The 24843-nt window shown below is 41.8% G+C and overlaps 1 protein-coding gene across 2 annotated transcripts in view; it reads left to right on the top strand.

The window, feature by feature from the left end:
• The window catches only part of XYLT1 (xylosyltransferase 1), a 418011-nt gene that overhangs the window by 343869 nt on the left and 49299 nt on the right, over positions 1–24843 (top strand). For both annotated transcript variants that reach the window (XM_043973444.1, XM_043973452.1), the window contains 2 exons: positions 2157–2237; positions 22378–22594. In XM_043973444.1, coding sequence (XP_043829379.1) covers positions 2157–2237; positions 22378–22594 — 298 coding nt within the window. The remainder of the gene's footprint in view (positions 1–2156; positions 2238–22377; positions 22595–24843) is intronic.

The raw sequence follows: 24843 nt of genomic DNA, 5'->3' as shown, positions 1-24843 counted from the left end.
AAATAATGAGTTTCACTGTGCAAATAATTTCTAAAACAATGGAATTGTGTGGGATTGGACCTGACAATCATCGTGGCTCAGTGAAGGAAATGTACAATAATTAGACTGGGGGCTGGATGCTGACCTCAGGAATGTAGTGGAAACTAGGTGAGGTATCTGCCTCCCTTAGGGGAAAGAGAGGCTGATTCTCCTGTGTGGAGTTTGGAACAGGCCCAGACACATTGAACAGGGTGGACTGAGGCGCCCCTGTTGGAAATTCTCCTCAGGCCTGTGATCCATGGGGATGCAACTGTCAGAGTATATGACAGTATGTCTGGGTAGGGGGGGCAGTTTGAGCCCAACTTCCCACCATGATGTTCCCTATCATAGTTGTTGGTTAGTCATTCAATTGTGTCTAACTCTTTATAACCCTTTGGACCATAGCACTCCAGTGCTGTCCGTGGAGTTTTCTTGGCAAAGATATTGGAGTGCTTTGCCATTTCCTTCTCCAGTGGATTAAGTCAAATAGAAGTAAAGTCACACATGTCAGATTTGAACTCAGGTCTTCCAAAAGAATCTTCCCAATGCTGAGGCTAGTAAGAATTATTTCCCCCATACTGAGGGTCAGCCCAAGTTCAAAGCACTGAGAGTTGGTCAGCTTATGTTTGTTTAAGGGGTCAGGACCACAAACCCTCAATGTTAGGAGAAGGAGGAGATTGGACACAGAGCTGATTTTAGGAATATTTGGGGACATATGAGCTGGGTAATCTTGGTCAAGAGCATAGATGTAGACGATGGGGGGGGATGCAGGATGTAAGAACCGTCATTATCAGCAAATATGCACTAAATGTATTATGTGGGTAGGGCATTGCCAAATACTGGAGATGTAGTCTCTGTCCCTGAAGAGAATAACATCTTGTTTGGGAGGTAGGCTATGGATAACAAAAAGAAATAAGAACTGTTAAATGTCATTAAGCACTATGGGGTAGAGGTCTTATTGAAGGCTAAGAGAGTAAGATTTCCATATCCATGAGGGGCTTTCCTTGACACCAGGGCAATGCTAGGCCACCTTGTCAGTGACGTCTAAGAAATATTATCTGTTAAGCCCTATTTGGGGCACTGAAAAAACCCCAAAGCTTTGCTGTATCACCAGAACATTGGGGGATTCCTCCATGGGGTAGAGAAATAAGCTAAAAGTCTCAAGGTCCTTTCTCACTGGCTAGCATTCTGTGCTTCTTTGACTATTTCCAAATTAGAATAATAACAAACCAATAAGTAGAGTACAGCAAAGGTCTTTTAAAAAATAATGTTGGGGGCAGTTAGGTGGCGCAGTGTATAAAGCACTGGCCCTGGATTCAGGAGGACCTGAGTTCAAATCCAGCCTCAGACACTTGACACTCACTAGCTGTGTGACTCTGGGCAAGTCACTTAACCCCTATTGCCTCACAAAAAACAAACAAACAACAATAAAAAAATGTTGTATCTCGCACTGTGCCAGAACCATGATTCTGAACTTAAACTCTCACAGTCCATCCCTAGAGAAGGCAAAGGACCTCACTTCAGATCTCACCTCAGCTACTTACTATGTAGGTGACCTTGGATAAATCATTTAATCCCTGTAGGCCTCAGTTTCTTCCAATGTGAAGGTTCCATCTCTCTCTCTCTCTCTCTCTCTCTCTCTCTCTCTCTCTCTCTCTCTCTCTCTCTCTCTCTCTCTCTCTCTCTCTCATCATTTAACTTTCCCAGAACTCAGGTTCCTCATCTGTTAAATTGGAGGTTGGTCAAGACCAGGGTTCAGCAAACTGGCCAAATAATAGGCTTGTTGGGTCTCTGAATTAAAAAAAAAAAAAATGGTGAGGAGGGCTGGGAGAAGAGCATGGCTTAAAAAGTAATCCAGCGTAGGGAGAAAGTAGGAAAACTTAGACCTCTTGGGTCTTGAAGGCTATGAAACCTCTTAAGGCTGCTGAACATCTGGGTTATCTCCCTGTTTCATTAAGGAACACCCTAAATTCCACTTTGCCTTTGACTAGCTGTGGGTCAGAAAACTTATCTTGACCCTTCAGTTACCATTTCTTCTTGGATCCAAAGACACAGATAGGAGCTGATAGGCATGATTCCAAATGACCTCAGGTTCCTTGGAAGATACTGATTTTTTTTCTTCCTATTTGTTTCCACAGAACGAATGACCAGTTGGTGGCATTTCTCTCTCGATATCGGGACATGAACTTCTTGAAATCACATGGCCGAGACAACGCAAGGTACCGTGGTTTTTATCTTAAACTATTGGAAAAACCGACATGGCTCTAAGACTGGCCACTCTCTTCTCTTTCTATTTGCCTTAGGATTTGACATAAGGATATACAGTGTGAATCATACAGTACTATTTTTCTCAACTGGATTTGACTCTCCTTTTAATGCCGTTTAGAGATTGGCTTTGTCATGCCTTCAACATAAATTGTTAAAGTTTAAAAGTGCCTGTGGCATTTTGAAGGCTATGCGTATAAGTGTTGATTATTGCAATACTCTATACTCTACCTACTAGGTCATAGAGACAGTCTGGCCTAATGGATAGAGCTGTGACCTAGAAGCCAAGAAGATTTGGTTGAGGTCCTACCTCAGACACGTGTTGGCTGTATGACTCCAGGCAGATCACTTGACCTCTCAGTATCCAAGGTGCTGACCCGTATTGGTGAAAGGACTTCCTTCATCTCGGTGTTCCCTATGTCAATGAAATCATAGGTTCAGTTGTTATCCCATAACCTATCCCAGGTTGAAATCTGCCTCAGTGAAAGGAGTTCCCACACTAGCAATGCCTCTTGCTCACAAAATTCTAAAGCCTTCAGTATTTACATCACCTTGGACACTGTTAAATAGTGATGGGGCTCAGCAATGAGGATAGATGGGAATGGGATAGCGTTAATAAGAAAAGGTTTCCTGGAAGCATTGAGTTACCTGGCTTTGTGCAGATACTGAGTGTTATTCCCATAACCCATAGCAGAGAGTGAGGAGCCCCATGTATCCCCATTAAGTTGTTCCCTGTCTCCATGTTAAACAACAAAGCCATAGTAGTAGAAAAGCACCATACCTTGCTCCAGGCTAGATTTGATCTGTCCTGGAATGATCATTTAAAGCAGATATATGTGCATGGTAATTGGATTAAGCCCAGTATCACAATATTGCTGTGTGGCAGAACATAAGCCACTTCTTGAGGTGTGAGAGCATCCTATGCAGATGATTGGCAGGCCATGCTCTAGTTGGCAGAGTCAGCTCACCAAGGGGGCTGAACTGGAACTAGACATAGGGAGAGTCTCTAGCAGAGAGGACCTCTCACCTTCCCATTTTTCCCAGGCCCATGATCACCTTTAAACTCCAGAGCCCTCTTGCCAAAATCTTTAATGAATCCTGACACTCATACATAAAGCAAGGCTTAAGTTGCCAACATCAGCTGGGACTGAGGTAATTTAGATCAATTAAGCACACTAATTCAGTATTAATTTAATAGTCAAATGTGCTAATATGCCACTTGTCCGCTCCTCAGAGTAATGTTCTCCTCTTTATTAGCTGAAATAGTGCCTGCTGCATGTGTAAGTGTGGTAGCTCTTCTCCCATCCAACAGGATTCAAGAGTCTGACCCTCACTGCTGCCAGCCCAGGGACTCAGGCTTCCTCATTTGTGACCTTTCCTAGAAGGGTGATGGCTCCTGATCATTCTCAGCTGTGAAGAGAGCCTCTAGAAGGAACAGAGGAGTCCAGAAGTGACCAGGGCAAACAGCTATAGCAAAAACCTTAGGCATGATTACTTGCATGACAGATTCTCTCTGTACCCCATCTGATAAGTGACCTCTTTTCAAGCTCCAGGGGCATTCTCTGGACTCACACCCACTGATCTTACACTGCCTCTTTTCCATTCCAACCACACACATCCCTTTGTTTACAGCTTTTCACAGCCATGCCCAGAAATCCCTCTTTCCTCCATCTCATCTTTTCATTTTGACATGTCCCTCTATTGTGTCTTAGGGCCAGTGTCTTTGAAGCTTCCAAGGTCATCCTTCTCCTGGGTCACACACATCAGTTTTCACAGAGACCTGGAGGCAATGGCCCCACAATCATCAGGGAGAGAAAAAAATGCTAATGGGGGGAATTTCAGGCCAACTAGAATGGTATCCCATTGGTATCCCCTACAGAAGGAAGCCTTTTAAGGTAGAGGCCCTAAAAGTACAATGTATGTAAAGCAAGTTACCTACTCTGCCAAACAACAGAGCAAACACTGAGGTGAATCCCAAATTTTAGGAAAAGATATATATTTTATTCTAGCACAGGAAAGATGGAAGAAGAAAGCAATAGGGGGGAAAGTTCCTTTAATTTTTCAACCATTCAGGATATTTATTATCATCAGATCTATTTTTCTTCACCAAATGACCTATTTCCACATTAGTTCTAATTTTTTTTTACTTCCTAATTGACACCAATATAATAGCCACCTTCCATAATACAGTTCTGGGTTCTAGTCCCAGTTCTTCATGTTGCTAACTGTAACCTTGGACAAGCTACAGTACCTACAAATGCTTGATACTTTGGCTTCTCTCTGGTTGTTACGTTTCTCTTCTGTAAAAGAGGAGACATATACTTAGACATTCATATATACATATACTTACATGTGTATACATATATACACATACATGTGGATATATAAATGCATACTGTTTTTTTCTTTAGTCATTTCAGTCTTGTCTAACTCTTCGTGACCCCATTGGGATTTTCTTAGCAAAGATACTGGGGTAGTTTGCAGGCAGACAGGGTTAAGTGACTTGCCCAGGGTCACACAGCCAGGAAGCATATGAGGCCAGATTTGAACTCAGGAAGATTAGTGTTCCTGACTCTAGACCTGTATCTCCTGTGCCTCCCATACGTATATTCACACATACGCATACGCGTGCGCACACACAGACACACACACACACGGGGGTTGAAGGTAGAGAAGAGGTAAGCACTAGGATAGAGTGCTAGAATCAGGAAGACCTGAGTTCAAATCTTTCCTCAAACACTTACTAACTATATGACCCTGGTCAAATCACATAAGCTCTGTTTACCTCAGTTCCCTCAACTCTAAAATGGGAATCATAGTAGCCCCTTCCTCACAGGGTTGTTGTGGAGGATCAAATGAGATACCATTCCAAAGCACTGAGCACAGTGCCTGGCACATAGTAGGTATTTAACAACTCCTCTTTCCCTTCTTCTCCATATACACAAAACACCCTCCCCCCAACACACTCTAAGGGCCCTGCAATCTCTCTTTTTTTTTTTTTTTGGGGTGAGGCAATTGGGGTTAAGTGACTTGCCCAGGGTCACACAGCTAGTAAGTGTCAAGTGTCTGAGGCTGTATTTGAACTCAGGTCCTCCTGACTTGCAATCTCTTTTTATGAGTCTATGGTTTTGTGATTTATAATGATCCTACTAAAAGAAGAGATAGACAGAGAAGGTGAGAAGAAATAGAGAAAACATGCACAGGCAAAACAAAACCAAAAAACCCTCACACAGTATGCCTCAAATTTTGTATGTTCCTCAGTTTCTAATTCCATGTGGCTTATAATAGCCACAATGACCTTCTGTTAGCATCATCAGAGTTTAGTGCCCAATTTGAGCCTCCAATTCCCAACTCAGGAAGCTGGTGTGAAGACTATCTAACATTTTAATGACAACACAATTGGCCCTGGCTGTTCCACTAATTAAATGGGGGGGGGGCGTTGTTCAACGTTTTCTCTCTCTTTTCCTCAAAATAAGGAACCAAATGTATTGAAAAATATTTTGCATAATTATAACCCCTTAAGCGACCTTTGTGAATCAATAGATAAGCAAGTGTTGCCCAGCGGGTGGCTTTTCAGGCAGCAAGAGCCAAGCTTTGTAAACAGGCCCTGAATCTCCCGATCCTAAATGGCTCAGGTCTTTTGCTCAGAGAGCCGGAGAGAGGTTTCCAAAGTGCCAGCTTTAAACTGAAATGTTCACATGGCTACTTTAGCAGTCCATTTCCAGATGAACAGAAAGCAAGCTCCCTTGTCCAAAAAGAGATTTGTTTACTCCCCCTCTCCCTGACTGCTATTTTTTTTCCCTGAGCCAGCTAATTAAGGATTCTACCCCTTGTCCTTAGGACCATCCAGATAGTTTGATCCTTATCCTCATAACTGTGCCCCCTCCTCTGGGTTCATGGGCATTTTGGGGGCAGGGGCTGAGTGAGATCCCTCTGCCCCCTACCTATAGCTTTAAATATTCACTCCCTTCAGGGCCCTCCAGAGAGGGAAATGGGAGTAGAAAAAGCAAGAGAGTCCCAAACTTTCCATCCATCAGAGCACTTAACATGATATTCAGAGGCAAGGATGCTCATGAAGCCTGTCCCAACAAGCAGAGTCCCTCGTGGTACCCATTGCTTTCAGTTCCTGAGCAGATGCAGGGATCATGGGAGAGCACTAAACCTTGTGTTTTAGTGGCTGCCTCGTTTTCTCATTTTGTTGTCTTTCATTAGTACCCCTCCTCATTGATCCTGTCTCATCCACCAGTGCCCAGTGAGGAACTGAAGTCTATAAAGCCTGAGCAAGCTCCTTACTACCTAATTCTTTAGTTCGCGATTCAATGCCATAAGCATCATGGAGGAGCACCTGCTAGGTCTCTAACCTCCACGGTCCTTCTTTGATGCACCCCTATCTCTGCCTATATTTTTGAGGATAGTCATTGTTGGCCACAAAATTGGACCCTGTTAAGCCAGAAAGGGCTGAATTGAAATCATCACAGGCAGAAAGTATCTAGCCTGTGATTGAAGATTCTTAGGTCTCCCTCAGAGCCATGCCTATGTACGCTCATGTTTAACAGTTCTCATGGATAAGATGGTCCTATAGTTAAAGCCTTCTCCCTGAGCTCTCAGCCAGTTTCTATTTGCTATCTCATTAGTAAATAGGAGAATGCAATCACAAGACTCTAAAACAGCCCTTCACCTACCTGAAAATGGTCTGTTTGCTTAAATTCATCTGAATTCCTCAGAGCACTTAAAAGTATCCCAAGATCCCAAGCTTTTATTTTCCAAAAAAGGGTAGGGAGGACCAGGGGGGAATCAGCCCCTCATTTGGGGGATAATATGAGGACAGAACCTTCAAGACCTTAGAAATTAACCTTGGCTCTGTTCAGTAACCAGCCCATCCCATCCCTCCATCCTGTGCTGACCAATCATTGTTTGATGTGCCCATAAAAGGGCATTTCTTATTCAAATTGCAGTCATATTTTTTTCAACCTCTTCCTTAACTGCTTAATACTGTCTACCTCTTTGCTGCGTCTGAGGTATTTGTTTAATGATTTTTGAAATTGGGATCCTAAACTGAATAGATTGTTGTTCATCCTGAGGCAGCATCCATTCTCCTAAGCAGAATGGCGGTTGCAGACCGATTTCAGTGGAGACAGTGACATGCTCATTTTCCCCCCATGAGACAAAGTGCAGTTTAAAATTTTATTCCTCATAACTAACTTTGAGCTGCTCCTTATTGCCTCATTGTGAATGTGAGGGAGGTTGTAAAACGTTTACTATTGGGGACAAGCCATTCTGTCTTTTGGTTTTCTGAGCTGTGTAAATCGAAGGGGGGGGAAAGAGGGATGGGGGTAGGGACTTAAGAAATCTCCCTAGGAAAGGAAAAGCTAAACTCTCAGCTAATATCCTTCTCCTAGGCTTTGGTGGAGGTAATACTTGATCTGCATGAATGCAAACTTGACCTGGGAGAAGCTGAAATGCCTTAGGAAACAGGAGTGGGGAAAACTTATAGACATCTGAGTGCAAACATAAGCTTTTTCTGCTCCTGCTTATGAGATCATGGGATTTAGACCTTGAAGTGGCCTTAGACAGCATCTAGGAGTATTGGATTTAGAGTCTTCTCTGCTACAGATGACCATTGTGGGCAAGTCACCTAACCTCTGTAAACCTCAGTTTCCTCCTCTGGAAAATGAGGAGGGTCGATCTAACTGGTTTCTAAGACCCTTTCCCTCGCTATATCCTATGGATCCTAAGTCCAGTTTCCTCATATTTTGCAGGTGAGAAAATTTAACCCTAGAAAGGAAATTAAACCATAAGAAAGTGTGTGGAGCCAGCGAAGTTGGTTTCAGTGGCCCCCAGGGTCTTTATAGTCTTTTTTTTTTTGGTGGAGCAATGAGGGTTAAGTGACTTGTCCAAGGTCACACAGCTAGTAAGTGTCAAGTGTCTGAAACCAAATTTGAACTCAGGTCCTCCTGAATCCAGGGCCAGTGTTTTATCCACTGCGCCAACTAGCTCCCCCCCTATAGTTTCTCTTTGCTAGCAAAATCTGCTCTCAAAAAAGGGTAAGTTATTTGTCCAAGGTCACCCTGGTCATAAGTAGCAGAATCGGGACCCAAATTCCAGTCTTAGAACTGCCAAACCAGGTCCTTTCCCACCATCCCATGCTTCTGTTTTCAAAGATTGTTCATGAGACAGTAACAGACCAAATCTGTTAAGGGCCAATGCTCTAGAGATCTTCTTAGGAATTACAATAAATAAAATGCTTAGCAAGATAAACACAGAAGAGAATTTTGCTGGAGAGACAGAGACAGAAAGAGGAGACAGGTAGAAGGGAGAAGAGATGGGGAAGGACAGACAGAGATAGAGAGACAGACAGACAGGAAGAGAGAGACAGAGATTTAATGAGAGAGGTCAAGTACATGGACTGTTGGCGAACTTTTTAGCTCAGTGAATATAAAAGTCCATCAAAATATCTTCTTTTAATTTAAGAACATAGAGTACTCCTTAACAATAATACTAAAGACATGAGAAACACAAACATTCCTGAAAAGAAGATAGCAGTGATCTCTTCTGGGTCCAGTTAGGCATACTCCATTGATTTCCCAACTCCTAAAAGAAAGGAGAAAAGAATTCTAATGGCCTTTCTGCCTACATGGTGGGAAAACCAATATTCTTCTTCACTACTGCACCCTTTCCTCCTCAAAAAAAAGTGAAATGCTGTGATGCTCCCTGATGCTCCATCCTTCAAGAGAAAAAGAAAAGGCAAACGAAATGGTCATCGCTTTCTGTTCCCTTGTCCATCTGGAAGAAAGAGAGTAGGACACTCAGAAGACTGGCCTTGAGGGCTCCTCACTGCTTCTTGTGTGGTCTGACCATGTGCTTCTAGTCATATTCTTTCTTGCTAGGATCTAGGAAGGTTTGCTTTTGTTTGGGGGCGGGGCGGAGGCAATCCAGTCCTTTCTGCTTTTGAGGTTCTTCCATAAAGAAGAGTTAGCGGAGTTGGGTCTCCTCTCTCCTTTTCAAGGCAATCAAGGGGATTCTGACCTGTTGTCTAGGAAGAGCCTCCTCAGTCCAGTCAAATGAGGCATGCGGCCCACTTTCCTAAGACCTATTGTTCTGTCTAGAGCTGTGGAGGAGGAGTGAGTCACTATCCCACCCCCCCAACCTCCATCAGTACCATACAGCTAGAAGGCAACTTATTGTCAGCCAATAATTATGACATTGCTAAGGATGGCTTCTTGGGGTGATGGTAAGTTGGTGAGTGTGAGAAATTTCAATAAAAGTCTTTACTTTAGAGAGGACAAGTGCCTTGTGAAGTAGGGGAGGATGGAAAAATAGAATTTAGGCCAGATCTTCATTAATTTGTGTTACCAGCTGTTTCTTGTTCTTTTCCTCATTAGGTAGGTTGTAAGTTTATTAGGACTGGCAGCTAGGTGGTGCAGAGGATAGAGTGCTAGGCTAGTGCTGGGAAGACTCATCTTCATGAGTTCAAATCTGGCCTCGTACCCTTACTAGCTGTGTGACCTTGGGCAAGTCTCTTAACCCTGCTTGCCTCAGTTTCCTCATCTGTAAACCAAGATGGAGAAGGAAACAGCAAACAACTCCAGTATCTAAAACCCCAAAGAAGTTGACAAAGATTCAGACAGGACTGAAAAATAACTGAGCAACAGCAACCACCACCACCAGCTCATTGGGAAAGCAGGCATCATTTCATCCTGTATACTTGGATCCCCAGTGTCTTTCTTACACAGTGCCTGCCACATAGTAACCCCTTAATAAAAATACTTGTCATTGATTGATGGTGACCCAGGATCTTCTCTAGACATGCGGTCATCTTTGTACAAGACACAGGGTGGAGCCCATGGTTTACATAAGTAGGTCCCATCCCACAGGAGGGAGATGCCAGTTGTTTTCTTGGCAGAAAACTTGCATTACTAATGTTCTATACAAGCATCCTCCCTGGGCCAGGAATGGTGCTGTATCCTTTGACCCTCCACTCTGTCAGATACATCAGTTTTGATGGTTTCTTCCTGGGCTGCAAAACAACCCAGGAACTTTAAAGTTTTTTTGGCTTGTTTGTTTTTTTTAGGATCAAGACACGTTCATTTGTTTCAATAGTACCTTTGCACCCACACTAGTGTAAGATTAGCAGGAGAAGCATAATCTTCTCACCTAGTGGCTCTCTCTCTTATGGGCAAACTCATTTTTAAAATTCTCCTTTCCTGTACTAATTTCTGCCATTGACTCGAATGGAAGCTCCTCAAAAGTAGGATTATTTCATTCATTATATACCTATCAAGTGCCCGGCATGTAGAAGACTTGTAATAAAAACTTATTGATTGAATAATTGTTCCATTCTGCTGTCAGAATGTTGTGAGAATGTCTGTAGCCTTTCTTGCAGAAGGACAGATGGAGAATATGTTTTTTTCTTGAGGCGTTGGAATTTGTCATAAGACTGGCATAGTGCAAAGCTTCTTAAAATGTGGGTCATGGAGGCAGCTAGGTGGCACAGTGGATAGAGCACCGGCCCTGGATTCAGGAGTACCTGAGTTCAAATCCGGCCTCAAATAATTGACACTGGCTAGCTGTGTGACCCTGGGCAAGTCACTTAGCCCCAATTGCCTCACACACACACACACACACACACACACACACACACACACACACACACACAAACCCAAATGTGGGTCATGATCCTATTTGGGGGTCACATAACTAACTGAATGTTGGGGTCATGAAAAATTTGGCAACAGTAAAAGGTTATATATACCTATTTTATATACATATATGCCAAGTGTCATGTAAAAAATTCTTGGGCAAAAAGGAGTCATGAGTAGAAAAAGTTTAAGAAGCCCTGGCATAGTAAATAAGAGTGTTGGGCCTGGAGTCGAGAAGATCTGAGTTCAAATCTTGTCTCAGACACTAACTAGCTGTGTGACCCTGGGGAAGTCATTCTTTCTGTCTGCCTCGTTTTCCTCACCAGATAAGTGGAGCTAGACTCAATAGGATCATCGATATACAGGTGGAGGAGACCTCAGAGATCATTGAGTCTAGCTCCTTCATTTTATAGACAAGGAACCTCTTCTCCAGAGAGGACCCTGCCCCAAACTCTTTGAAGGTAGCCACAGAGGATCATCTTGCATTGTCAGTGGGTGAGTTTATGGAGGAAGGGGAGAAAAAGCCCTCTTTGTTGATTAGAGTGACACCCAACCAGTCATCAGGCCCAAACCTCTTTTGATCTATAAACAGGCAGCTGTTTAAACTTGATGTTGGCAATGAAGACAAAGAGAGCAGCCAGGAAACACTGCCGAGAAAACTACCTTCTAAAAGATGGTTGGTGCCAACTTGTTTATCTTGAGGAGAGTTTCTACTTGGATGTCATGTAGCATTAGGATTGATATGAGGAGATAATTAATATTTAATCCCCTGTGAGTAAAACAGATTTCATTTTCTCTTTTGCTTTTCTTAAATCTGATTGGGAATTTATCAGTGTTGCAGGTTCCTTTTCTTTAACCCAATTATGACAGCTGTGTCAAAAGAATCATTAGCATTCCTGGTGAGCTCACCCCTCTTTATGGCGGGGGAATTTTTAAAGAAGATAATTTTGTTACCTCCATTTTCTTTTTCTTCTTTTTTTAAAGTGTTTTTAAGCTGACAATCAAAATGACACTAGGTCATTAGCCTGACAAGTGGCAGTGAGGTATCGAAGTGGATGGAGGGCTAGGCTTTGGAGTTAGGAAGACCTGAATTCAAATCCTGCTTCATGAACTTATTAGTTATGTGGCCCTAGGCAAGTCACTTAACCTCGGTCAACCTCAGTTTCCTCATCTATAAAATGAGGGGTTTGGACTCAGTGGCCTCCAAGGTTCTTTCCAACTTTAAATCTATGAACCTATCATACAAGCTAATTATAGGAAGAAATGCGTGTGCTACTGTTTACTCAATGTCATTGTCTCATAGACAGAAAAGCCTGGGACCCCACACAATAGTCCTTATAACACTGTAAAATAGATGGGTGAAATTTGTGTCTTCCTTTTGCAGATGGGGAAATCAAGTCAGGGTAAGAAACAAATTTATGGTCAAGTTGATGGAATAATAATCATAGCTTAATTTTGTTTAGACGTTTTATACCTCCAAAATGCTTTATGTACATTCTCTCCCTTTATATTCAGAATAGTCGTGTGAGGTTGTTAGTATAAGTATTAGGATATTACTGAGCTTCAGAGAAGTTAAATGATTAAAGGCACATGATACATGGCAGAGCTTGGACTCAGATCTTCTGAATCCAAGTTTAGGGTATTTCCCTGGCTATACCCCACTGTCTACATCTAGGTGGTGTGGTGGGTGGAACACAGGATGTGGAGTCAGAAATGCCCAAGGTCGAATGCTGCCCTTGAAACTGATTAGCTGGGTGTCACTCAATTTCTCTCAGCCTCAGTTTCCGCATCTGTAAAATGTGGGTTATAATAGTATCCCCCAGCCGCCCCCCCCCCACCCCCGACACTGCCGCCCCCACACAGGGTTTTTGTTTGGATCAAATGATCCAGCATTTTGTAAACATTCAAGTTTCATGTAAATTCTGGACAACGGAATCTTGATTCAGGCTTCTAACCAACCTATCTTCCTGGGGCACAGAGGGAACCCCTAGTCAGAAAGCCCCACCAAGAGAACAAGTGCCAATATTGATAGTCCCATGGTCACTGAGCTCTCCATCCCAAAGGTCTTTAAGCCATTTCTAGGGGGCAGCTAGGTGGCGCAGTGGATAGAACTCCAGCCCTGGAGTCAGGAGGACCTGAGTTCAAATCTGGCCTCAGACACTTAACACTTACTTACTGTATGACCCTGGGCAAGTAACTTAACCCCAATTGCCTCTAAAAAAAAAAGATAAATAAGCAATAATTACTTAATTCACAAAAATATTCTTTAAAAAAAATTAAAAAGGGGCAGCTAGGTGGCGCAGTGGATAGAGCACCGGCCCTGGAGTCAGGAGTACCTGGGTTCAAATCCGGCCTCAGACATTTAACACTTACTAGATGTGTGACCCTGGGCAAGTCACTTAGCCCCAGTTGCCTCACTTAAAAAAATTAAAAAATAAAAATAAAAAATAAAAAAAAGTAGACTCAAACCAGCCAACCATGGAGTCTTTCTGGCCTGCTGCCACCCTCTGAACCAAGTAAATAAAGCTTCTCCCCTCCCTCCAGTCCCACTCCCACGTATGCACACTGGTGTATTGGAGATGTTGAGGAATCTGTGAACAGCCCTTGGTGAGTTCAAAAGGGGCAAGTATTATTTTTATCATAAAGTCTACTGACTTGTCATGACTTGGAAGTGACCTTTGCCAGAGGGGCCCCTGCAAGCCCTGTCAGGTTCTACCCAAGCTGGGAAGGCTTCTGGTACAGAGCCAGGGATAGACCATACCTGTTATCCAAGACCACCTAACTTAATTTGGAGAGGTTCACAACCATAATGCTGCAACCCTGTACTGAATTTTCTTGCCCCCTTAGAAACTCACAAAAACCCATCTACTCAGAGGAATAAATGAATGTGGGAGAAGTATCCAGGATAAAGGAGGTGATAAAGTTCTGCTGTCTTTGGTCATACTAAATGAAGTACTATGATCAGTTCTTGGTACAACATTTTAAGAAAGATACTGATAAGTAGAACTTATTCATAGGAGTTGAGTGTTCATAGGATGGTGGAGAGGACTGTAAGCCATGCTCTATAAGAATTCTTATTTAGGTGGATAAAGCACCAGCCCTGGATTCAGGAGTACCTGAGTTCAAATCCAGCCTCAGACACTTGATACTTACTAGCACCCCCTATGTGACCCTGGGCAAGTCACTTAACTCTCAGTGCCCCACCTCCAAAAAAATTCTTATTTAGCTTGGAGAAAGGATGACTTTGTTTGGGAGGGAGCAAGGTGAGAGCCGCCTTTATGTATCTGAAAAATTGTCCTATGGAAGCCTTTTTTGATTTGACTGTTGAGAACAATGGGATAGAATGGAGAAAAGTTGTAAAGGTAAAATTTGGCTCAATATAAGCGGAAAACAATCCTAAGAATTAGAAGTGTCTAAAAATGGAATCAGCCGGGGCAGCTAGATGGTGCAGTGGATAGAGCACCGGCCCTGGAGTCAGGAATACCTGAGTTCAAATCCGGCCTCAGACACTTAACACTTACTAGCTGTGTGACCCTGGGCAAGTCACTTAACCCCAATTGCCTCACTAAAAAAAAAAAAAATGGAATCAGCTGCGTGGTTCAGTGGGTAGAACACTGGGCCTGGAGACAAGAAGACTCGAGTTCAAATCCGGCTTCAGACACTTATTAGCTGTATGACCCTCAGCTTAACCTCCATTTGCATTAATCTACTAGAGAAAGAATTGGCAGAGCATTCCAGTGTCTTTGCCGAGAAAACTCCTTGAACAGTATAGTCCATAGGGTCATGGTGAGTAGAACATGACTGACTGAATGATGAAATAACAAAAGTGGAATCAGCTGCCTCAGAGGGAAAAGAGCTCCTTCCCCTTCACTGGAGGTCTTCAAACAGGCTTTAGGTGGGATTCCTCTACAGGCTTGAGTGGACTGTATGACCTTTGAGATCTCTTCAAGCTTTGACCTGTGTTTCTGAAAATACCCGTGCTGATGAAAGAGCTCCTTCCTGAACCCTCCCCCCACCCCCAAAGATTATCTTGGTTTAGTGAACAGAATAGTGGGCTGAGCATCAGAAGATCTTGGTGTTTGTCCCAATCTCAACACTAACCAGCATCGATTTCTTAAAATTTTTATAAAATTGGACTAGGAAAAATAAAGAAATTTAAAAAAACAAACAAACAAAAAAATTGGACTAGGTAATATCTTGGGTCACTTCTACCTCTAACATTGCATGAAATCTTCTGTGTTGATCATACCCAATACTCTTCTCACCTTTAATATGTCGGTATAATAATAATAATATTAATATTATTAATATTAACAAAACAACAACTAGCATTTATATAGTATTTTAAAGTTTGTGAAGCCCTCTACAAATATCATCTCATTTCATCCTCACAAACAACCCTGGGAAATAAGTGCTACTACGATCCCCATCTTTCAACTGAGGAAACTGAGGCAGACATATTTAGTGACTTGCCCAGGGTCACACAGCTAATCATCGTGTCAGGTTGAAGCGTTCCTGATTACCAAGTCCAAGGCTCCATACATTGTTCCAACATAAAGACATACACAACTGGTCTGTCCAGGCATGGACATGAAGTCAGTGGAATTACTTATTCTGTGGATTACTATGACCCCGATGCTCTTTCAAGGATAAAAAGAAAGAAATTTCCTATACCAAGAGCTATTTTCTAAATCCACACCTTTCCCCATAGGGATGAATGTGTATGATCTCATTTATTTCCATTTGCATTGTCTCCTGATTTGGGCACATTTGTTACCTCTGGGAGGTACCACACCAAGAGGACTCGAATGCCATTTTTACAACTTATAATTTTGTTCTAAATTATGCTAATGTAGGAAAGCTTAAAGAATTTCTTTTAGAAAGTTCAGTCATTAATTGAGATGGTATTTATAACATTTCCTTCAGAGCCCGAGAAAGCCGAGCCAAAATAATTCATTTTTTGACCTTGTGAAGACTGTTCTGAGATGGCTTTCAACAGCGGATCCTGGGGGAAGGCCTCTGTACACCAGCTCCTTCTCTGATGATTTGTTCTTTCCTCTCTTTACCCAGTCTTTTTGGAAACAGCAGGAATTCTTAATTCTGTACTTTTCTTGCATCTGATTGTCTTCTGGGCCAGGGGGAATCCTGGCTGATCCTGCCAGAACAAGTAGGTGCCGTTTTTGCTCTCTAACGACACCCTCTCCCCTTTTCTTGCTCTATTTATTTGACAGGATTGGGCATGGGGGAAGAGTAGGGTGTGGTGGCAAGTAAAAAGCAATTAAAGACTGGATCCTTAGGGCTATTGGGATGGTATGAGGAGGGCCTATCTATAGGACATTTTTTAAGAGAGGGAACAATTTTATTAAAGCTTGAGAGACCATAAAGCAGAAGGTTAAAGGAAAAGAAATGGACTTTCTGAAAAATGAAAAGAACAAAAAGCCTGTGGTCAAACAATAACTCCCAGAAGCTGCAAAAATAAGTCAACAAACCTTTATCATCTTCTTCCTGTGTCCCCTGAAATAGTAAGTTTGGAACATTTTTGAGAGCAGGAACTTATATCCCCAGTGCCTAAAGCTAGGTGACACATTGGATACTGAGCCTGGAGTCAGGAAGACCTGAATTCAAAACCAGCCTCAGACACTTACTAGCTGTGCGATTCTGGGAAAGTCACTTCACCCTGTTGGCCTCAGTTCCTCATCTGTAAATGAGCCAGAGAAGGAAATGGTAAACCGTTCTAGTATCTTTACCTCAGTTTCCCCATCTGTAAAATGAGCTGGAGAAGGAAATGGCAAACTTCTCCAGTGTCTTTGCCAAGGAAACCCCAAAACAGAGTCACAAAGAGTCTGACACAATGGGCACATAGTAGGTGCTACTAAATACTTGTTGAACTGAATGAGATATGTTCAAGGAACTCTGTAAATGGAATTTGAAAAGGTAGGATTGTTAAAAAAAAAATTATTATTTTATTGGGGCAGCTAGGTGGTGTAGTGGATAGAGCACCAGCCCTGGATTCAGGAGGACCTGAGTTCAAATCCGGCCTCAGACACTTAACACTTACTAGCTGTGTGACCCTGGGCAAGTCACTTAACCCCAATTGCCTCACCAAAAAGTAAAATAAAAGAAAATAAAACAACTTTTATTAAGTGGAAACTTAGTGCGAAATTCTGTGACAGGCACTATAGGGAAGGAAGGAAGGAAAAAAGAAAAAAGAAAGAGAGAAAGAAAGAGAGAGGGAGAGAGGGAGAGAGGGAGGGAGGGAAAAGAAAAAGAAGGAAAGAAAAAAAGATCCTGACTTCAAGTAGCTTATATTTAGTGGTATAATATTCGTTACCAAAGCTATTCTTATTGTCTCCCTCACCCCCACCAAAAAAAACAAACAAACTGGAATTTAACCATGTGGTCAAACCAGTCTGAACAAAGGATCCCAGCCCCACCCCAGCCCCCAAATATATGCACACATTGGCCTAGTCCCCCATACTAAAGGCTGGCTTAGGAATCAAATACTTTAGAACAGAGTGGAAAGATTACCAGCCGGGCTAAGAGTCAAAAGGTTCTTGAGTTAGAATCTGGCTCTGCCACTTATGACCTGGATGACCATGGGCAAATCATTTAAACTCTCTGAGCCTCAGTTTCCTCATCTGTAAAAAAAAACCATAAAGGTTGACTAAATGATCTCTAATATTTCTTTCTAGTCTAAATCTATGATCTTAAGACCTACTGATGATTGACAAGTGTGGCCTATTCCAGTGGCTGTGTAAGCCCTTGACAGAAGGAATTGATGATTATAGAAAGATATTCTTTAGTTGTGTCTAACTTCATGACTCCCTTTGGGTTTTTTGTTTTTGTTTTTTCTTGGTTTTTTTTTTGTTGTTGTTTTTTGGCAGAGATATTGGAGTGGTTTGCCATTTCCTTCTCCAGCTTATTTTACAGATGAGGAAACAGGCAAACAGGGTTAAGTGACTTGCTCAGGGTCACACAGCTAATTAGTGACTGAGGCCGGGTTTGAATTCAGGAAGTTGAGTCTTCCTGACCCCAGGCTGGCCACTCTATCCACTGAACCACCAAACTGCCCAACTTCTGCCTTAGAAGGAGAGCAACACATGCACCTGTTGACTCAACTGCCCCTCCATGAGGTAGCTCAATGAGAGATGCCAAAAGCAGATTAAGGCTGCGTAACTCCCACTCCCCATCCCACTTCAAATAATAATTTTCAGAATTCTCTCTTTTTCAAGAGAAATAGCTAATTATTTCTATAAAGCATCAGATATATCTGTCAAGTACTCGGGGCATCAAGTTCACTCATCCCTAAAATGATAGGGTTAAGCCAGTTAATCTTCAACTCTACCATTTTGTTCTACTCCACAATTCTGCCATGTTTAAATGTTTTTAACTGTTTTCCCCCTAGTGCGTTTCTAAAATCAAACTGGTTCTATCTTAAGTTCCTTTCCTTGCCCTCTTTTGCTTTTCTGACCATGATTTTACAAAATTGAATGATTAGCATACCTACAATTAGGATGTTTAAGGATTTTCATATAGTCTCCATTCCAGAGACTGATAGAACTGGAAGGGATCTTAGAAATTTCCAATAGAAGGTAATCTCCTTGAGGCCTAAGATGAATTTTCCTCTTTCTATAGAAGCACCTAGCAAGTTGCCTTAAAGCTCAAGTAGGTGCTTAATGATTTTTAAAACTGAATTGTATTAAACTGAATTAAGCTGAACTGATCTGATCTGGCCTGAGCAGTAAGGGAGCCATAGCATGGATTATTATCTCCATGTTAGAGTGGAGGAAACAGTTTTAAAATAATTAGGTAGTTTGACCAAAATGGCTTGCAAATGGTACAGCCAGTACCAGATATCCTGGGTTTTCTGGTTCTTAAATCAGTCAGTGCTCTACCATTACATCATAATGACTTTTTAAGTACCATCTCCCTCCCTTTCTCCCTCCCCCCAAAATTGGGAATACAATCAGCTGTTTTCAACAAATGAATATAGACAATCCTGAACATGTTGGTTGGTTGGTTGGTTGGTTGGTTGGTTGGTTGGTTGGTTGGTTGGTTGGTTGGTTAGCCAACTGACTAGTTTAGGGTCTACCATTAGATAAGTGGGCACCAAAAATTTTCATCAAAGTGTTAATTTATTTCCCCATAACCCCAAACCCAGGCCCTAGGCCTTTACTACCCTCTCCCATCATAGATGGGAGCTGCCATTGACAGTTGTCCTCTGTCTCCCTGGGAAGTTGTGTAAGACATGGGTAATTGGTTGGGGCTATTTACTCATAATTAACCAAAATGTGCATTTGCAGCTTATTATTTTTGAATGAAGTAAATACAGCAACCAATCTTCCAACCCCATGAATATTTCATTTTCTAGATTACTGCATAAATATTGTATTTGAATATTATGGTCTGGGACAGCACATTAAAATTGCAAGACTGCTATTATCCCTCATAATGGAACATGAAATTAGAAGCTGATTCATGGAAAGAATAATTTCACAAGCCTTCTTACCTGCATTTCTTTCTTCTCTTCTATTTATTCTGTAGACAAGTACTATTTTGAGTTAATAAATTATATTTTGTTTTTAATTTAAAATGTCAGGAATGGGGAAAATATCATTGGACATTGTTGCATAATCAGATCCCAGTCAAAATAAAGTTATAATTTTGTCTTACTAAACTCAGTGACTGCTTCTTAAAGTGCTGGATGAAAAGGAGAATACATCCCATGGTGTTTATTACAAGGAAATGTAATGAAAAGCATTTACTGAGTCATCCTTTAGTTAGGGCTTATTTTGCTAACAAGCAGAGATGACTTTTTAGAGAAGGGAAAATTTACCAGATAAGAAACCTAGAACAAAGACCAAGGAGTTGAGACCTGAGTTCTGATTTTGGCTCTGGCTCTGAATCACTTTGTGATCCTTGGTCAATCACTTACCATCTCTGGCCTCCAGTTTCCCTATTCATAGCATAAGAAATTGTCTACCCCAGGTTTATAGCCAAAGGCCATTGAAAGAGTGGATATAAAAGTGTAAGTGAATGTGTCTAACCTTACAGCAAGATATCCAGATAACTAGGGACCAACAACACCTTACTGAAAATATTTTTAAAAGCTTGGAAAAAAGGACATTTTAAAAAATTCAAGTTATATATGCCAAATAAAGCTTCTTTTTGGTACAGCCCTGTCTCAAATACCTTCATCTGTGGCAGTAATGACAATAATAGTAATAGTAGTGGGGAAGCTAGGTGGTTCAGTGGATAAAGCTCCAGCCCTGGATTCACGAGGACCTGAGTTCGAATCTGGCCTCAGACACTTGAGACTTACTGGCTGTGTGACTCTGGGCAAGTTACTTAACCCCCATTGCCCTGCCCACCCAAAAGAATAGTAATAGTAGCTAATATATAGGTTTACAAAGCACTTAAGATATATAATTTTATTTGATCCCCAAATAACCCTGAAAGGAAGGTGCTATTATTTTCCCCATTTAAAAGACTGAGACCAAGAGAGATTACACAACTTGACTAGGATCACACAGATCGTTTGAAACAGGATTTGAATTGAGGTCTTCCTGACTCCAAGTCCAACTCCCTATCCAGTATTTCACCTTGCTTTTTTATACTCCTTGAGATAAGTGACTCATTTTTTGTATTTCTTTACCCATTGCCTAGCATGGGAGGGACTCAAAAATGCTGGTCATTTGATTGATTGATTGATCTATGTCATTTATGCCAATGAATCTCTGGGCTGGCCTAGTTGGAATTTTTCCATGGACGTTTTATGAGTCATGTTAGGAAACACTGATGTGAAATTCACAGCAAACATTGATGTGGAATGTTGTGGAAGTCAGAAGGCAAGAGCTATGATGTTACTTTGCAGCTTGACTCAGAACCCCCACCAGCCCATGAGCTGGCCTCTGTCTATCTGCCTGAGCTATTAACTGTAGTACCTTAGTATGACTGTAACTTTTCATTCTAATGCCTTCCCTCTGTTGTTAGGCCCAATTTATTCAGCAAACTGCTTGTTTGTATATATTAGTTTACATGTTGTTTCCTCCGTTAGACTGTAAGCCCCTTGAGGTCAGGCACTGTCTTTTACTTTAGGAGGGGGGCAGGGGAGAGTATCTTCCAATTTTAGCACAGTGTCTGGCACATAATAAGCACTAAACAAAGTCAGTTTGTTGACTAACTGATTTGAAAGGTTATCATTCCCTGAAGGTGGGGTTTCTTTATAATTTGAAATGGCATTTGCACTAACAAGATGTCTTTCTGTCTCCATGAGGGCCTTTGTAGTCCCTCAAAGACATCTCAATTTTTCTTCCACTGCTTTTTTCTTTATGATTTCCCCTGTTTGGTATGTCCCCTCTGCTATTTCTAGCTAGGTGAGAAGATGACCCTTCCCTTACTGCTGCTAATTAAAAAAGCAAATGAGATATGAACTCTGACTTCCGTGTAAGCACAAGGAGCTGGGCAGAGCTTGCAGCTGGTCTGGGATAAATATAAACAAATTTATTTCTGAGGTTTCATCCATCCTTCCATGCTGATGACCCAATCACCTTGGAGATCCCATTCCATTCTAAGCGTCTCGGTCTCTATGTGGAATTGGGCTTAGCCAATGTCATGATTGCTCAGACCCACAAATGAGCTAAGGGTTAAGGAATGACCCCTGAATCCTCCTGATTCTGAAATTTAATGAGGAAGCTCATCTTGAAGCCAAAGAGAAAAGGAAATGGATTTCAGCACTAGCTGGTCATGCACAGACTGGTACATCTAGAGGAATCCTAGTGGGTGGCCACATAGCAAGGTAGGTAGGTAGATGCTAGGTAGATGTACACAGGGATGAATGAACCCCCAGGAGATTCTAAAGGTTATTTATACTTAGATCAAGGTCATCTTAAAATATGATTTCTGAGTTCTGCGGCTCAGCAATTCTGAACTCTGTAATTTGGTTTTATCTTATCTTCTTCCCCTAATTGTTGGTAGAATTCTTTAAAACAACATCAATACCAACCTCTGTCCCCACCTTCCTTACAAAAGGGTTTGCATCTGTGAATGAGGGCAAGTTTTGGAGTACCCCGGAAGTCAAAGCAAGGATTGATAGCAGTATTAGAGAAAGAGAATGACTGCTTCATGAGCAGGGTTATATTTCGGTCTAGTTTAAGAAGAGATTTTTGAAAATACTACATGTGCTACAACATCTGGGGTATAAGTTAGTGACAGCCCCTTTACTATTTACTATCTCTTCCCTAAATCTTTCTATGATGATCCAGACAGAAATTATCTCTTTTTTTTCACATTTCCTAGAGACTTTGCTAATTGATTCATTCATTTAGCAGCTACCATTTATTAGTGATTTATTGATTTGGGCGGGGGGGGGGGCGGGGGCGGATTTTATTTCAGGCTCCAAGCACGGTCCCCTTTCATTTGGCATGGCTGTGACTGTTTTATTTGTTTCTCCCAGGTTTATTAGGAAACAAGGACTGGACCGCCTCTTCTTAGAGTGTGACACTCACATGTGGCGCTTGGGTGACCGGAAGATCCCTGAAGGCATCACAGTGGATGGAGGCTCTGATTGGTTTCTGCTGAACCGGAAGTTTGTGGAATATGTGACCTTCTCCAACGATGACCTGGTGACCAAGATGAAGCGGTTCTACTCTTACACCTTGCTTCCTGCCGAGGTAGATACATGGTTCCTTTCATTGAAGGTTTAGGAAAAGAGAAGAATTTTTTGATGTGTGAAACTGGACTAATATCAAAAATATCAAAAATCCTGATGAAAAGTAAAAAATTCCATGAGCTTTTAAAACATTTACTATAGGCTGCTGTCACCAGAGTAGCAGTCACTGAGGCCACCTTGAATTAAAGACAAGCCTAGAAGTACCTGATTCCATGTCAGGGTGCCATGTGGGTAGCAAAGGAAGAAAAAAGTATTTATTTAGTGCCTACTATGTGCTAGGTACTGTGCAAAATGCTTTACAGATATATCTCATTTGACCCTCACAACAACCCTAAGAGGAGGTGCTGTTACGATCCCCACTTTTACAACTGAGGAAACTGAGACAGACAAACATTAATTAACTCACTCAGAGTAATATAGCCAGTAAGTGTCTGAAGCTGAATTTTAACTCATGTCTTCCTGAGTCCAAGCTCAGCACTCTATCCATTGCTCCACCTAAAAACACAATGAAGATATAGCCTCAATCTGGGAGGCAATGTAGTCTAATGGATAGAGTCTAGACTTAAAGTCAAGAAGGCATGGACTCAAATATCGCTTCTAACACTTTAGCTATGTGTCAGTTTCCTCATCTGTAAAATGGGGATGATAATAACTGTAGTCCTTACTTTATAGGATAAATTGTTATGAGTCTCAAATGAAATAATATGTACTGTGATTTATAAACCTTTAAGCACTCTGTAAATGGCAGCTATTTAAAAATATATATATTAGCTATATGAAAACTTTGGTTGCTTCTTCTTTCAGAGTCAGGCTAAGAGATTGTCAAATGGCCCCACAGATCTCCAGATTCTCTCCCCTCCAACTCTAGAGCAGGTTCTACTTCTGTGGAGCCAGATGGCAGCCTGCCAGTCGGCCGTCTTCCCTTACTCCACCCCATTCTCCCTAATCTATTCCCCTGCCCCAGCTGCCTTCCTGTTCTGTGTTTAACTTGATGAGTATCTTTTAATGATTTCAAAGTCCTTGGCCACCAGCCCTGAGTTTTGTGGGAGAGTGATGAGTTTGGTCTGGGGACAACTGGCCTTTTGTTATTCAGGGGATTTAAGGTGCTTGTCATAATGAGTCTGGTTTTTTAAAAAAATTATTATTATTATTATTATTCAGCACACATGTTAAGTAATCAGCTTTTAATCCTATTTCAGCTAAAATCACCTTTTCTCTCAACTCTGATAACCTTTTCATCCATTATCTTGCAGGGAATTTCTGTATCATTATGAGAGGAGACAAGGCAGAGGATAATTGGGTAGTTTTTTCCCCCATCGCTTCAATAAGAGTTTGTGGCTCTATGGGTTTATAGACAATCTGAGCATAAAATCCAAATTCACCAGCCTGTCATTTAACATTAAAGGAGGGTCAAGAGATGGCAGGGAGAGTCAGACCTGATCGTGCACTGCTGCTTATTTATAGACCATTTTCAAGTTATTTTTAAAAAATAAAGGTTAGCCCCTCCTCTAAAGAGGTATTTGGCAAAGCTGAATTTTGAGCCTTGCTCTTCCTTCTGAACTGGCCTCCAGATTCCCCCGTGTGCATTTCAACTTCATCTCCCCATCACCAAGCCCTCATCTCCTGTGCCTTCCACTGGTCATGATTGGCACAGAAATGGACCGTTAAAGCAGATCCTAGTAGGGCATCTTCAGACTAATCCTTTTCTCCTTATTCTCATCTGCCCAGATATAAAGAAAGCAGCACAGCCATTGCATAAGGATGATTCGGGGCTCAAAAATGGATTTAGTCTCTGGCTAAATTTATCCCGACAATTGCCTCGGGGTTCTCCTTTGCTTTGCCAGTGTAAAACACAAGCTAACTGGGAGAAGGGAGAAGAGGAAGTCTTTGTTGCATTCATTATACTGATAAAAATGACTGATGTTTAAGGTAATAGCACCTCATGACCTTGTTCCGGCAGAAGGTATAGCACCTTAGAGTTTGCAGAGAACTTTATTTCTTTTTTCTTTTAATTCACATAATCGAAGTGCCACAGTTATGATGATCCCCGTTTTATAGATGAGCAAACTGAGGTTCAGGGAGGTTGTGACTTGTCTAAGGTCACCTATCTCCTAAGTGTTTGAAGTGTGAATCAAACATAGACCTTCCTGACTCAGACCTGATTATTCCAGCTCTATCCACCATGATACATTGCCTCTCTCTATCTCTAAGCGCAAGAGCAAGTGGTTCATGGGGACTGAGAATATTCTA

This window comes from Dromiciops gliroides, chromosome 1, assembly GCF_019393635.1.
Source record: "Dromiciops gliroides isolate mDroGli1 chromosome 1, mDroGli1.pri, whole genome shotgun sequence".
Lineage (NCBI taxonomy): Eukaryota > Metazoa > Chordata > Mammalia > Microbiotheria > Microbiotheriidae > Dromiciops > Dromiciops gliroides.
The sequence above is the reverse complement of the archived record's forward strand: the minus strand, read 5'-3'. Positions and strand labels throughout refer to the sequence as shown.